General features: G+C 39.8%; 1 protein-coding gene across 8 annotated transcripts in view; it reads left to right on the plus strand.

The window, feature by feature from the left end:
• Positions 1-15,118, plus strand: part of myo3a (myosin IIIA) — a 69,514-nt gene that overhangs the window by 46,691 nt on the left and 7,705 nt on the right. For 3 of the 8 annotated variants that reach the window (XM_085286778.1, XM_085286779.1, XM_085286783.1), the window contains 12 exons: positions 166-207; positions 3,464-3,505; positions 3,727-3,807; positions 4,282-4,487; positions 4,582-4,693; positions 6,008-6,170; positions 6,257-6,343; positions 6,429-6,552; positions 6,645-7,851; positions 7,944-8,094; positions 12,820-12,911; positions 14,428-14,468. In XM_085286778.1, the coding sequence (XP_085142904.1) occupies positions 166-207; positions 3,464-3,505; positions 3,727-3,807; positions 4,282-4,487; positions 4,582-4,693; positions 6,008-6,170; positions 6,257-6,343; positions 6,429-6,552; positions 6,645-7,851; positions 7,944-8,094; positions 12,820-12,911; positions 14,428-14,468 (2,348 nt within the window). The remainder of the gene's footprint in view (positions 1-165; positions 208-3,463; positions 3,506-3,726; positions 3,808-4,281; positions 4,488-4,581; positions 4,694-6,007; positions 6,171-6,256; positions 6,344-6,428; positions 6,553-6,644; positions 7,852-7,943; positions 8,095-12,819; positions 12,912-14,427; positions 14,469-15,118) is intronic. The other 5 variants (XM_085286781.1, XM_085286782.1, XM_085286785.1 and 2 more) reach the window with 2 other exon arrangements.

Below are 15,118 nucleotides of genomic sequence, written 5' to 3' on the forward strand. Positions count from 1 at the left end.
AGTCGAGACCTGCTGCTGAATTACAGTTCAGATACTTGTGTCTACTGTGTTTTTCATTCATTCTCGCTCTGTTTTTACCCAACTGTAATTACTGCTTATTTTATTTATTTTCTCACCTTTCTTTCGTTTTTCTTTTTCCCTTTCGCTGCATTTCTGTTTCAAAAGATGGGAGTGCTAAGTTTATACAGTTCTTTTTCTTTTAGCGAGGTAATAAAGATGTGTGTATAACTATACCCTTTCCTCACTCTAGATATCCTTATAACAACCAATTGGATCCCGATATAGTGGCCTGTAGCTTGGTTTGAGATAGTTACAGTTAAAGTTACTTAGTTCAACAAAGTGAAAAGCGACCTATTATGCATTTCCTTATTTTCTATTTGATATACTTGTCAAAAAAAAAGAAACACAAGTAACATAACTATCATATACAGTATATATATATGTATAATATAAGACTTTTAACCTGCAGAATGGCCTCCTCTGGACGTGCAAGCAACACCTCCGTGCCTCCTGTGTTAACAAAATAGTAATTCCATTAATTAAAACCAGAACTGAAAGCTAATCAACGTGTTTGGGGTTTTTAAAAGATTAAAAATGCACAATAATCAGTTTTAAAACAAAGATATGATGATATTTTATATGTCATCATATACAACTTTGCATAGCTCCTCATGTTTAACATGACAAAAGTTCTAAAGTATCAGTTCAGCATGAGCTCCTAATGAGCCAAAAGCTTGTTATGATGCCAAGGAGAGCAGGTATCCCTAATGTGGTTATCTCAGGCACACAGCTCTGTCTGAACGGAGGCCCCGCCTACCTGCTGTTGAAATAATAATAATGTGTTTGTGAGAGGCAGCCAATCAGATGATAGTTGGCTTAAAGGAAGAGGGAAAAGAGCTGAAGCAGAGAGTGATTTGACGGGAATCACTCAAAGCTATTTTAATGGACTCCAAGCATAAAAATATAAAGCTGGAAATGAGCATAAAAGGTCTACTTAAAAGTATTTTCCTGCATTAAGTCTCTGTGCAGATCATTATGTGTATTTGCAGCCTTGCTTTGCAAAATGCTAAATGCACCTAAAAACCCTTACTTCCTTCTGATGTATCTCTTATGCCGTGCTAATACTAGACTTGTTCATACAGGGAGTGCAGAATTATTAGGCAAGTTGTATTTTTGTGGAATAATTTTATTATTGAACAACAACCATGTTCTCAATGAACCCAAAAAAACTCATTAATATCAAAGCTGAATGTTTTTGGAAGTAGTTTTTAGTTTGTTTTTAGTTTTAGCTATTTTAGGGGGATATCTGTGTGTGCAGGTGACTATTACTGTGCATAATTATTAGGCAACTTAACAAAAAACAAATATATACCCATTTCAATTATTTATTTTTACCAGTGACACCAATATAACATCTCCACATTCACAAATATACATTTCTGACATTCAAAAACAAAACAAAAACAAATCAGTGACCAATATAGCCACCTTTCTTTGCAAGGACACTCAAAAGCCTGCCATCCATGGATTCTGTCAGTGTTTTGATCTGTTCACCATCAACATTGCGTGCAGCAGCAACCACAGCCTCCCAGACACTGTTCAGAGAGGTGTACTGTTTTCCCTGCTTGTAAATCTCACATTTGATGATGGACCACAGGTTCTCAATGGGGTTCAGATCAGGTGAACAAGGTGGCCATGTCATTAGTTTTTCTTCTTTTATACCCTTTCTTGCCAGCCACGCTGTGGAGTACTTGGACGCGTGTGATGGAGCATTGTCCTGCATGGAAATCATGTTTTTCTTGAAGAATGCAGACTTCTTCCTGTACCACTGCTTGAAGAAGGTGTCTTCCAGAAACTGGCAGTAGGACTGGGAGTTGAGCTTGACTCCATCCTCAACCCGAAAAGACCCCACAAGCTCATCTTTGATGATACCAGCCCAAACCAGTACTCCACCTCCACCTTGCTGGCGTCTGAGTCGGACTGGAGCTCTCTGCCCTTTACCAATCCAGCCACGGGCCCATCCATCTGGCCCATCAAGACTCACTCTCATTTCATCAGTCCATAAAACCTTAGAAAAACCAGTCTTGAGATATTTCTTGGCCCAGTCTTGACGTTTCAGCTTGTGTGTCTTGTTCAGTGGTGGTCGTCTTTCAGCCTTTCTTACCTTGGCCATGTCTCTGAGTATTGCACACCTTGTGCTTTTGGGCACTCCAGTGATGTTGCAGCTCTGAAATATGGCCAAACTGGTGGCAAGTGGCATCTTGGCAGCTGCACGCTTGACCTTTCTCAGTTCATGGGCAGTTATTTGGCGCCTTGGTTTTTCCACACGCTTCTTGCGACCCTGTTGACTATTTTGAATGAAACGCTTGATTGTTCGATGATCACGCTTCAGAAGCTTTGCAATTTTGAGACTGCTGCATCCCTCTGCAAGATATCTCACTATTTTTGACTTTTCTGAGCCTGTCAAGTCCTTCTTTTGACCCATTTTGCCAAAGGAAAGGACGTTGCCTAATAATTATGCACACCTGATATAGGGTGTTGATGTCATTAGACCACACCCCTTCTCATTACAGCTATGCACATCACCTAATATGCTTAATTGGTAGTAGGCTTTCGAGCCTATACAGCTTGGAGTAAGACAACATGCATGAAGAGGATGATGTGGACAAAATACTCATTTGCCTAATAATTCTGCACTCCCTGTATATCACTGTGGTGGATTTGTGTTTATAGCACCATGCCTAATTCTGCTATGCAATTTCAGAAAAATGGCTTACATAGTCAATCAAATTTTTTTTAAAATGCTTTTAAAACAGTGTTAAAACTTTAAATTTTGCACTCCAAGCATTCCGTAATCAGCCTGACTCTTTCAGGTGCCAGTATCCAAATAAAACTCCTCCTGGCAACTCAATTGCGTGGCTTTACGTGCCGGTGTGAATTAGTTTAGATTGCAGCCGTACACCATTGCTAAATGTAAGCCTCAAAGCCATTTGCTCACCTAAAACCAATCGACAGCGGCTACATTTACAAGAACTGTTTGATTAGTTCTTGAATTAATTTCCATTCATCTGCATATTTTAGGGAAAAAGCTCATCAAAGGTTTTGCTCTTGAGAAGCCACGATGAGCGATTTAAATGCTAAAAAACAGCATTAGGCTGATGGCGTGCTATAAAGGTGGTCTTCTCCCCGTTGTGTTTGTGTTGAGAATTAGAAGTAGAGCTTGTTAAAATGTTACCAAATATGTGGTAAAGGACAATTAAGTGGTTATTTTTTTTTTATTTTATTTAGCTGTCTGTTTCTTTTTTTTGGGGGGGGGGGGGGTTGTTTTGTTTTTTTCTAAGCAGTTTTTAAGCATTGAGTCATTGACATGTGACCGATTTGGGTGTAACACTGTTGTATATAAGTAGACCATATTCTTGATTTGGCACTACTTGTTTATCCACTTTATGCGTCTCTTTTGCAGCGTTCTCTGGAATTAAAGCCTGCAAAAAAATTCTTGCTTGATGTAAGCAAATGAAAATGGTGATTGGTGGTTTTTCAAAAACACAATCAAATGTTTGGAGTAAAATTTGCACAGGAGAAAAAAGTTAAACCACATACATGTTTTATTATTTAGTCGGATATCCATACTGTACAAGCAGAAATTATAGAGAGTAGTATTATATCATATACCCGGTATTATTGGCCTTTTTTTAATATGTTTTATGTTTTTGGGGTTTTTTTTAGCCAGGTGAATCTGGAGACACGCCTTACCACCCTAGAGAAACCACCAACATGAGAACACAGACAGTGGCCTCCTACTTCAGAGTAAGATTTGAACATTTTTTTAAATTATTTTATTTTATTTGCTTGGATCAGTTATTTGGGAGGTTTTTAGAGAGAGCCACAAATTAACAAACAAATACAGTTGTACTCAGTAGTTCACATACACTCATCATGAGCATGATTTCAAAGTAATTTTGAGCTTTTAATCATTTCTTTTAAGTGTTTTGTTTCCAGGGTGGAATGATTGTACAGCAAAGATCCTAAAGATTTATGCATTTATTTTGAATTTTCTACACAGGGTCAGAATTATAAATACAAACATAGAAATGATACATACAACCTCAGATATATAGATACTCTTTTAGGGCCGGGGCTGGATAACCACCATCTACCATTATAGAATTGTACCATAAATTTCTAGCTGGTTTTCTTTGAGTGCCTTCTCTCACCAGAGACATTATAACTACCATATATTTGCCACAACTACCCCTAATCTTCTTCTTCTGCTCCTTCTAGTACTCTTTGATGGACCTTCTGTCCAAGATGGTGGCAGGTCAGCCTCACTTTGTGCGCTGCATCAAGCCCAACAACGATCGCCATGCCAACAAGTTTGACCGTGAAAAGGTTCTGGTCCAGCTTCGATACACTGGTGTTCTGGAGACTGCCAAGATCAGACGCCAGGGTTACTCTCACCGCATCCTGTTTGCTAACTTCATTAAGAGGTCAGTGGTGAAAAGCAGAGCTTATGAAGTGATTACAAAATCAGCGTGTAGAACCTTGATATTAGTGTCCAGATAATTACATTGATTGCTGCAGGTACTACTTATTGGCTTACCATGCTAACGAGGAGCCCGCTGCAACCCCAGAAACATGTGCTGCAATACTGGAGAAGGCCAAGCTGGAAAACTGGGCTATGGGAAAGACAAAGGTAAGGAGAGATTTCATTTCATTCATTCATTTCATTTCATTTATTTGTTCATTTTCAGGCACAACAAATACCTATATTGAACATAAAATGCACAAAACAAAAAACAAAAATTGCCTGAAATTTGGTGTTTACTGTTGTTTCTCACTGTTTGGTTAAGTTGAGGCAAGAAATTAAAAGAAATTTTCCACCTTTTTATTGTTGCATCCCTTCATGATCCAGCAGGAATCTCAAACATACGGAACAAACATCCAAATGTAGCACATTGAGCTCAGAGTTGTGCAGATTTTTTTGAGTCTCCTTTGCCAGAGGCCAATTTAAAACTTCAATACTAAATAAAACTTTTTTCCACACATTATGGTCATGAATAGATTCAAATCAAGTTAATAAAGGACTCCAGATGAAGGCTCATACACCCAAACCATTTAGGTTAAACAAGGCATGAAAATAAAAGAATGTGCTTCTGATTTTTTATTTTTTTATTTTAAATCTATAACCAAAGAGCATTTCAAAGATCATCATCATCTAATTTCATAGATTTGAGTGAACAACAGTGATTATCCCACAACTGTAAAAGGCTGATGGGGTGTGGTCGTCACCCTGCCAAGCGGTCAGGTGGTTGGGTGGCATGGACCCTCAAGTTTCTGTATTAAAATAGCTCGAGAACAAAGCAACATAAGATTTTGAAATTTATACCATAGATGTATCCACTAAAAACGTTGGAAAATGTTGAATCTCAGTGACCTCTTTCTCAAGGTTATGGTCAAAGGTCAGGTTTTCATCCAGTATGGACAGCTCCTGAAAATCTTGGAGTTTGAATCCCGATGACGTGAGCTCAAGGTCAGAGGTCAGATTTTCAAATTTATACCTTAGGTCCATTAACTAGGAGGCTAAGGGGTAGCACTGACAGCTGCCAGTATTTTTATTCTGATTACCTAGGGTTAGGGTAAATATTAATACAAACTGAAGCCAGTTTAGTGAAGGCTCAATTCTTTGTATTGCTTTATCTTCTGCTGCTTTATGGATTAGCATTTATTTATTACTTTTCTAATCTTGATAACAACTTAAAACACTTTGCACTATGAGACTCATATGCATTCATATTGCACTGACGCGCACATGCAAATGCCACATACAAAGGTACCTTAAATTGTTGAACCCAGAAATCTCCTGCTGTGAAAGAACAATAACTTCCGCACTGTCGTGCCTGAAAAGGGAATCCAACAGTGCTTGCGTGATTCTGCATTTGAGGCTAAACCTACAGTGTTATGTTTGTATTTCAATAACTAACAGTTGTTTTTATCCCTCTGGGCTTAGGTGTTTCTCAAGTATTACCACGTTGAACATCTGAATCTGATGGTACAGCAGACAACACAGCGAATCATCCTGGTCCAGGCTTGTGTTCGAGGCTGGCTTGGAGCCAAGCGGTACCGGCGGATATTAAAAGAGCGAGAACAAAGTGCCCTGGTGCTGCAGTCAGGTTAGTAAACTGTGCACGCTGGTTGTGTACCACAATGTCAACAAGTTATAGAGGAGGCATAAATTTTATTTTTTTTTGTGCTGCAGCATACAGAGGACATCAAGCTCGGAAGAGGGTAGCTGATGAGAAAAGCAAAGCAAAGTTGGAGGCCTTCATCATCCAGTTTCAGGCTGGTAGGAGTCTGATATTAAATTAGTTACATTATCTATATGTGGTGCGTATTATATTGGCTTACCCTTATTCCATTTTCTTCTTCAGTTTGCCGAGGCTATCTCGCAAAAAAGAGGTACAAAGAGATGGTAGATGAGAAGAATAAAGCGGCAACCAAGATTCAGGCTCGCTACAGAGGGCATAAAGAAAGGAAGAGCTTTAAAAGAAAGCTGTAAGAGAGATGGAAGCTATGCACAAAGCAGCAGTGAAATGTCTTTTTTTCTTTTCTTCTTTTTAACATAAATGTGTCTATTTTGCTTCCAGGGAAGCCAGAGAGAAAGAGAAAGCAGAGACTGCTTCGAAAGAAAATGAGGAACAGATAGCAAAACCAGAAAATGATGCAGAGAACGAGGAGGAGGAAACTAAAGCTGCAGTGGTTCTTCAAAGCAACTATAGGGGCTACAAAGAGAGAAAAAAGTTTAAGGAGAGAAAAAAGACGATGGCTGGAGCAGAGCTGGAATTGCCAAATGCAACAGCGGAAGAGGGACAGGAAAAAGATGTCCAAGAGTTGGCTAACAAAGAAGGAGTAGGTGAAAAGTCAGCTGATAAACAAGAGGAGAATGAGGAAGATGAAGAAAGTACTTATGAAGCAGAGGAGAATGATGACAGTGATAATACTCAGGTGCCAGAAGATGAGCACACAGAAGTGGCAGAGGAAGCAGTGATTCAGGATGCTGAGCCTAAAAAAGAAGAGCAGGAGGATGGTGGACAGAAAAAAACTGCAGGTGAGGAAGCTGCTGATTTAGAAGAGGAAACCAAGGCGGCCACTGTTCTCCAGAGTAACTTCAGGGGCTACAAAGAGCGGAAGAAACTAGAGGAAGAAGGCAAAATCCCAGCTAAGAAACAGAAAGCAAAAAGTCCTGCAGGGGACGAAGTGCTGGAAAAGGAACCAGGTAGTGACGAGGCAGAAAAAGAAGCCTCGACAACAGCTGAAAATGCAGATGAGACCAAAGCGGCTGTAGTGCTTCAGAGCAATTTCAGAGGCCACAAGGAGCGCAAACGACTCGAAGAGGAGGGAAAGCTCCCCAAGAAAAGGCAGAAGGAGAAAGATGTTCCATCAGAGCCTCCAAAGGAGGAAGAGACAGAGGAATCTCTTCCAGAACCCCAGGAGAACACTTCTAGTGAGAACCGAGAAGGGCTGGATGAAGAGAAAGCAGCTACTGTCATCCAGAGTAACTTCCGAGGCCACCGGGACCGAAAGAAAATGAAAGCTGAGAGGGAAGCGCAATTGAAAGCTAAGGAGGAATCTGGGACTCCCACTGATGCAGAACAGGAGGAGGCTGTGGACATCACTGATGTGGTAATTGAACGTAAAGATGAGACAGACGTTGAAAACCAAAGACTGGAGGAAGAACACGCTGCAGTGAAGATCCAGAGTAACTTCAGAGGGTACAAGGACAGGAAGAACCTGAAGGCCAACAAGGAAGCTGCACAGAAAGAGACAAGAAGGCTGGAGAGCTTCTCCAGACAGGTTATAGCCTCAAACAGATTTTATTGAAAACTCACTATCTTGTCATTTTCTTTCCAGTCTTATATCCTTTTTCCTTCTAATCTCTCCAACAGATCGCAAAGACGTCTGAGGACTTTCTGACTCTGCAGCAGAAGCTGAATGAGATCATCCAGGCCCATCAATCAGACCCTGAGAACAATGGCATGTTGTTTGTGAGAGGAAACGCAATCAATGGTAGCTTCACTCCCCAGCGTCGCCATTCAAGTAAGATAAGTGAGGTTGGCTAGGTGAAAAACAGATTATAAAGCAATAAAAACAATTCATAATGCTGTCATGGATTGACCCAAAGTTAATTTGAAGTTCTGGTTCAGCTTTTGATGCACTGGACCTTTAGATAATTAAGAAAGACAGTCTGTCCATTCTCACTGTCTTCTCGGCTTCTCTAGTCTTTTTCAGTCTGCTGAACTGAAGATAATGGATATGGTGCCCAACTGCGCTCAGAACCATTGACCGAAAATTGTCAAATGCGACTGAGCTATTAGGTCTATTCAAACTGACTGAAAACAACAATCTGGGTCAGGAGTGGGTGCTCATTTTGAAGGATAATAAATTCCAGCTATTTTCTCCCTGTTCTTTAATTTTGATCGATAAAAAACAAAACAAAAAAAACAAGGAGATTGCAATTTTATTGCTGACTTCTGGTAGATGACCATGTTACTGATTAGGCATGCACCGATACCACTTTTTTGGAAAATGAGTACGAGTATGAGTACTTGCATTTCAGTACTCGCCGATACCGATACCGAGTACTTACTCATTGACAAATGCCAGCCATTTGACTTTCTGGTAGTAATAAGGGAAATGTATTTCATGTATTTCATGTATTATATATATTGCATACATTTGTATTTGTGTATTTTAGTTACAAATAGACCCAGGACACGCTGGAGAGATTATATCTCTCGGCTGGCCTGGGAACGCCTTGGTATTCCCCCGGATAAGCTGGAGGAGGTGGCTGGGGAGAGGGAGGTCTGGGCCTCTTTGCTTAGGCTGCTGCCCCCGCGACCCGGCCCCGGATAAAGCGGATGAAGATGGATGGATGGATGGATGGATGGATGGATGGATGGATGGATAGTTACAAATATATAATATTTCAGATGTAAAATAATCTTACATTTAGTACTGTAGTTTATCATTGAATACCTATAGCACACAGACTACCTTGGGTCAAGTATGGTGGAGATGAAGTACAGTGGGTTGGTCTCGACGTCACTGAAGCGCTTTTTGACAGCTGCCTGTAAGGTTGCTTTCATTGTCTTGACACCGTGGTCCTCGTCTGTTTCTCTGTTTAGAAGTCTCACTAGCACAGTCACAGCTGGGATGACATCAGAGGCTAGTGCGTCGTAGCTGCTCACTTTTTTAGTTAGTTCCTCAAAGGGGGCGAGGATGGCAACAGTTGTCTCCATAAGAGCCCATTGGTGAGCGGTGAGATAGTCAGGGAGTTCATGCTCGGACACATACACCTCCAGCACTCGCTTTTGCTCAATGAGGGACTGGAGCATGTAATACGTGCTGTTCCAGCGCGTCTGTACGTCCTGCTGCAGTCTCTTTATTGGCTGGTTGAGCTGTCCCTGAATGTCCTCGAGGCGGGAGTAGGTTAAGGCGGAATGTTTAAAATGCCCAACTATTTTCCGTCCCACTGCTATAGCATCAGCTATGCTCCTCTGTGCTAATAAGCGTGGGTAAATAAGCGTGGGTAAACTCTTTGTACTTGTTGTTGTGTTGGGATTTTAGGTGCTTGATTAAATTACTTGTGTTAAATGCGCTACCTTTTGAGCCTCCTCTGGACAATTTCGCTGAGCACAATTTGCAGTCCGCCTTTGTTTTCGTGTCTTCATTCACTTTGAAATAGTTCCACACGTCTCGCCTCGCCTTCTCCCAGCTCTGAACTGCAGCCGGGGCCTGGGGGCGGGCACTTGGCGCTTGTGATTAACCCCTTACATGCCGCTCAAACATAGACAGGTCTCAGACCGTGGTATCGGTCCCCGGTATCGGGGGACTTTTAACGAGTACGAGTACTTTAGAAAATGTGGTATCGAGGCCGATACCAGATACCGGTATCGGTATCGGTGCATCCCTATTACTGATGGACAGTATCTTCTTTCTGTGTCCTGCAGCTCTATTAGATTAGGAAACCTGAGAAGGTCAAGTGCCAAACAGGAAGCATTTCTCTTCTTCATGTGTCATCAAAGATAACATTTGATTTGCATGGGTGATATCTGTAATTGCTTTTGGGGTGGTCAATGAAGAGAGGCAGCAATTTGAAAAGTTCACTTTGCAAAAATAAAGATGACAGCTGTCATCTTTAGAGTCTTTTGAGTTTTATTACAAGGGCATTGCATTTGCAGTACCTTTTTAATCTTGTGTGATAGCCTTGTAATACTCTGTTTGTAAATTCAGTTTTAACTTTTTTAGTAGTCAACATTTTGAATAATCACTTTTGTTTTGGAAGTTGTAACAGTACACCAGGGTACCTTCAGTAAGACTAGCATTTAACTTTCACCTGTCACCAGAAAAGCCCACATTTTAATTAATTTTGTATTATGAATACATATTCATTCTTTGACTAGTACCCTAAAGAGTAATATGAAAGCAGTAATCTAAAGGGAGAAGACAAAACCAAAAGCCAGCCACAAAAGGATACTGCCCACAGACAAATGAATAACGTAAAGCCTTTGAGTTTCAGACTGTATGCTTTGAATGTACTGAATGATCTTGCATTTCTTTGATTTCAAATAGTTTTTTAATTTCGCAGAAGAGTGTTTTATTTTTTTCCTTCAGTTTGTCACTAACTTAATCCCTTTGACCAAGTGTTTACATTATTTTATGGTGTTTCTGTCTGTCCTGAACATAATACTTTTTTATCCTTAACCATGCTATATTTAATATAAAAAAGATATAGTAAGTAAGTCTTAAAGCCTTACCACAAAGAGAAAACTAGCTAACTCAGTTGATAACCTGGTACTAATCAATTGCACTGGGTTATATCCTCATTGGTCTTTCCAAGTAATTTTTCTTCTTTGTGACATGAATTCGTGAAGGTGCAGAATACATTTCTCAGATATTTGGTCCACGTTGACACTACACAGTTGCTGATTTGTTGGCTACACATCCCACTTCTGCTATTTACATAAGCAAGCAGCTAAAAAGAAGTACCTAATACAATGGCCAGTGAGAGTGTGTTAACTAGAGAGCATTTAATGACTCTTACTCAGTTTATTTTCTTTCAGAAAGAGCCCGAATAGATGTTTTTGTTTCCAGTCTGTATGCTAGGCTAAGCTAACTTGCGGCAGTGTACAGATCTGCAGACAAAAGAGTGGTATCACAGAGTGAGCTACACAGATAACAGTCTTCCTTTAATCCAGGCATGTTTGCCCTTTACAGACTCTTCTCCAGCACAGTGCATTGCCTGAGGTAAAGCAGAATGAATTATCAGTGTTATTTCCAGGGGCTAGTGCAACTCCTATGAAATTATCCTTTTCAGCTTCACAAAGTCATTTCTCCATTGACGGCGCTAATCTGTCCTCATGAATTTCACTGACATAATAAATCAAAATCATTTGCAATACACACACACACACACAGAGAGAGAGAGAGAGAGCAGAGGAATCCCAGTCACATTGTTCTTCAGGAAAGGTCATCAGATTTTAATCATGTTTTGCGAGTTAGCATTTCCAACAATTATGGCAAGAAGTAATAAGTAGGTACGTAAAATTGGCTTTAGTTGTTTGCAATTCAGAATGACCTTTGGATGGAGTTGTTCAATAATGTTACAAACTTTTTACCTTCTTCACCTGAGAGCTTCTGTACATGATGGATTGTTTTTTTCCCGTATGTGAACAGCGATTAATAATGAGCATCAAACAAAGGTCACTGTAATATATTTATAATTGCAATAACATAGATGAGGGTTGTTGATACAGTACATCATGTATGACAAACATGATAGATTGCAGTACAGCCGCTGCAAGGTGGGAGATGTCAGGCATGAAAGCTGCCCACCCAATCACTGCATGTTCAAATACCGTACTCGGAATTAAACGTGGATCATTACGAAGTTATCAAACACTGCACTTCCACAAGTGCCTTAGAAAATATACACTAAAAAATATTCCTGAGCCTCATAAAAATGACACAATAATCTTGAGTAAGATATAACTGAAATATATAACATCAAATGTTTATACCTGTATCATTAATCTGGACTGCACTGGTGGTTCTTGCTTTGAATCTAGTCATCTTTCATTTCACGACTTCTCTCTAAAGTCATCTGTCAAAAGTTAAAAAAAAAAAATATATATATATATATATATATATCATAATGTAAAAACGCATTATGTGCATGTTATATGTTCAGTTTTCTACTCTAATTTATTTGGCATCTTGCAGGAGAAAGATATTATGAATTGCTGAGGCTAACCTCCAGATGTAGAAATCCATCAGAGAGTAGAAATACCTCCCTCCTCTCCAATTGACCATAATGCTAACACAAATCCTTATATATTTCCAGAAATCTGCATTTTACAGCAGCACTCTTTGTTATTAAAGGCTGCAGAAACTTCGTATTCTGTGAAAAGTAGGAAGTAAAAAGATGGAAATACAAACTGATTTGAAGGCAGCAATTTCTGGCCAGTCGTCTCTGTCTCACCATCCCCCATCTCATCTGCCATGTTTGCTCTTTAAGAAGGGAAGAAAATGCCCCAAAATACTTCAGCTAAGAGTACTTTTGTGAAATAAGAGGCTGCAGCAGTGGTGGGCATGCCATGAAAACCAACTGACACTTAAAAAAATGCAAACTGATCATGTGTTGAAGACATTTTGAGAGTTTATCAGGAAATAAAGTTGTGCATTTTTGTCAGCCTCATTTTGCCCAATTATCATCAGCAAAACCAGTGCCGGATGCATTAAACTGTCTGTGTTACTTTTCAGCTGACAAAAGATTGTCGAGAACCCCCCGCAGGAACCAGCAGCCAAAGACCCTGAATACACCAGAGGACTCCACCTATTACAACCTGATTCATGTAAGTCTAAGAGAAGGCGACGAACGATTTCAGATATTTTCTACAACAAAGCTTTGCCATCAGCTGCAACTGTAACCGCCTTCCCAGCATCTAGCTTTAATAATGCACTATTGATTGTCAAATTTTACCCTGTAGTAGAGCTCTTTACCACACACCGTATGTTGCCAAGGTGAGAAATATCAGACTATTATGAAGCTGTCTGGAAAAGTATTTTTGTCAATGGAGTGATTTTCTTCAGAAGTTTCCCTTTTGTACTAAAAGTAGTCCCTTTTTATTCAGTGTTTATTGTTAGAAATCTTTTAATCATTTTGGTGCACAATAGCACCTGATTGCTGTTTACTGTTCTGTTTATTCTGTAGTGTAGTAAACACTGCAGATACAATCTATCTAGTCGATAATTAGACTGACGATCTCTTTAGACATTTAGGCATTCAACACTCAAAGCAGCAGAGTTTTACTAAATCGATTACTGTGCTTTCACATTTGCTCAAGTAGTTTTAAAACAGAAGAATTCCGTTAAACTTTAGTGGAATTAATATTTAAACAATATTTCATTTTGCATTGTTGAAAATATGAGAGAACAGCCACTAAAATGGTGGTGCATCCCATTAAAAAGAGACATGTCACAGAAAACCTATGGCTAAGGGGAAAAAAATCCACTCGCTGGACCCTTTATTAGCTGCTATGAGGTTGGACCCTCTTTTACCTTCAGAATAACCAAAATTCTTCATAGCAAAACTAACTACTGAGTTTAAATGAGGCTTAGTTGGTACTACAAGGCCCAAAGTGTGCCAAGAAAATGTACAGTGACACCATTAAACTATGGTGGATGGAGAGATGTTTTCATGTTGTTTACACCCAGATTTGACTCTGCCATCTGAATAATTCATTAGAAATCATTAGACCAGAAAATGTTTTTTCTTCTGCTGCTGTAGCCCATGTTCTTCAAGTTTCAACATGTTGTGCTTTAAGAGATGCTCTTCTGCATACCTTGATTGCAGCAAATGGGTATTTGAGTTACTGTTGCCTGCTTGATAGTTGTGTGGGAAAATCCCAGCAGATCAGCAGTTTCTGAAATAATCAGACCAGTCTGCCACATTCAAAGTCACTTAAATTACTTTCTTCACCATTCCGATGATCAGTATGGACTTCAGCAGGTTGTGTCTATATGGTGCAATCAAATTGGCTGATTAGATACTTGCATTAATGTGCAGTTTGGCTAGTGGGGGTCTTTTATCTGACGTTTCTCACTGAGTGACTGAAATGCCTCTCATAGACATCAGTGACCATCATGCTTCAGTTTAACGCATTATTTCCAAATTGTTGTGTTTTTCTCTAGATTAGTTGATTGTGATTAGTGGTAATGCTCTCCTATAAGATGATATGTCACCATCTTATACAACAAGATATGTCATCTAGAAACCATGAATATAGAGTGTTTGTGGGTAAATCCATCCAGATATTACTGTTGGCTGTTTGACATTTAATAATCAGTTCTCCATCTCTCTTCATTCAGCGGTCTGTCCAAGATGATAAACGCAAACCCAGGAAAGAGGGGTAAGTGTCCCACTCTTATTTTAACAACCTATTAGCTACTGTTTTATGAGGTTGGCATGCTGCCTCCTTGCTTGCTACTCCTGGGCCATAGTAACAACTACAGCCTGGTGTCAACATAGGGACAGTGCAAGGGCATAGGGTCCAAACTTAATGATCCACAGTGATACACACATCCACAGTTAAATTAATTGCCCTCATCTTTTACCTCTTTACATTGGCTGAATATCATATTCTTAGAGAAATGTAACGTAAGGAATCCCAAATTGGTGGTTTGGTATCATTTATAGGAGTTGTTCTGTGGGTTTCTGCATTATGTGACATGTTTCGAATATACTGGTAAATGTTTTCAGCATTTTTGTTAAAGAAAAGAAAATGAAACCAGAAAGTATCTGTGGATGTGTGCAGTCATGCATATGTATGTGCCGTACAGGCCACAAGGTGAGCATCCCGCACAGAGTGAGGGGTTGAAGATAGACCGATAGCGCTGGCTGAACAAGCAGGGGCCTGGGTACTTTATCACAGCAGTCTGAGGAGACACAGACATGCACACACACACACTGAGCCCCCTTGATGTGGACACACACAATACAACACAGTGCTAGACATCAAGGGTAATAATTTGTTAGCAAATAAATAAAGTCAGCGATGGA

Source organism: Mchenga conophoros, linkage group LG9 (assembly GCF_057382185.1).
Source record: "Mchenga conophoros isolate Kocher_MC1m ecotype Shallow Benthic linkage group LG9, M_conophoros_male_GT1.1, whole genome shotgun sequence".
Taxonomy (NCBI): Eukaryota; Metazoa; Chordata; class Actinopteri; order Cichliformes; family Cichlidae; genus Mchenga; species Mchenga conophoros.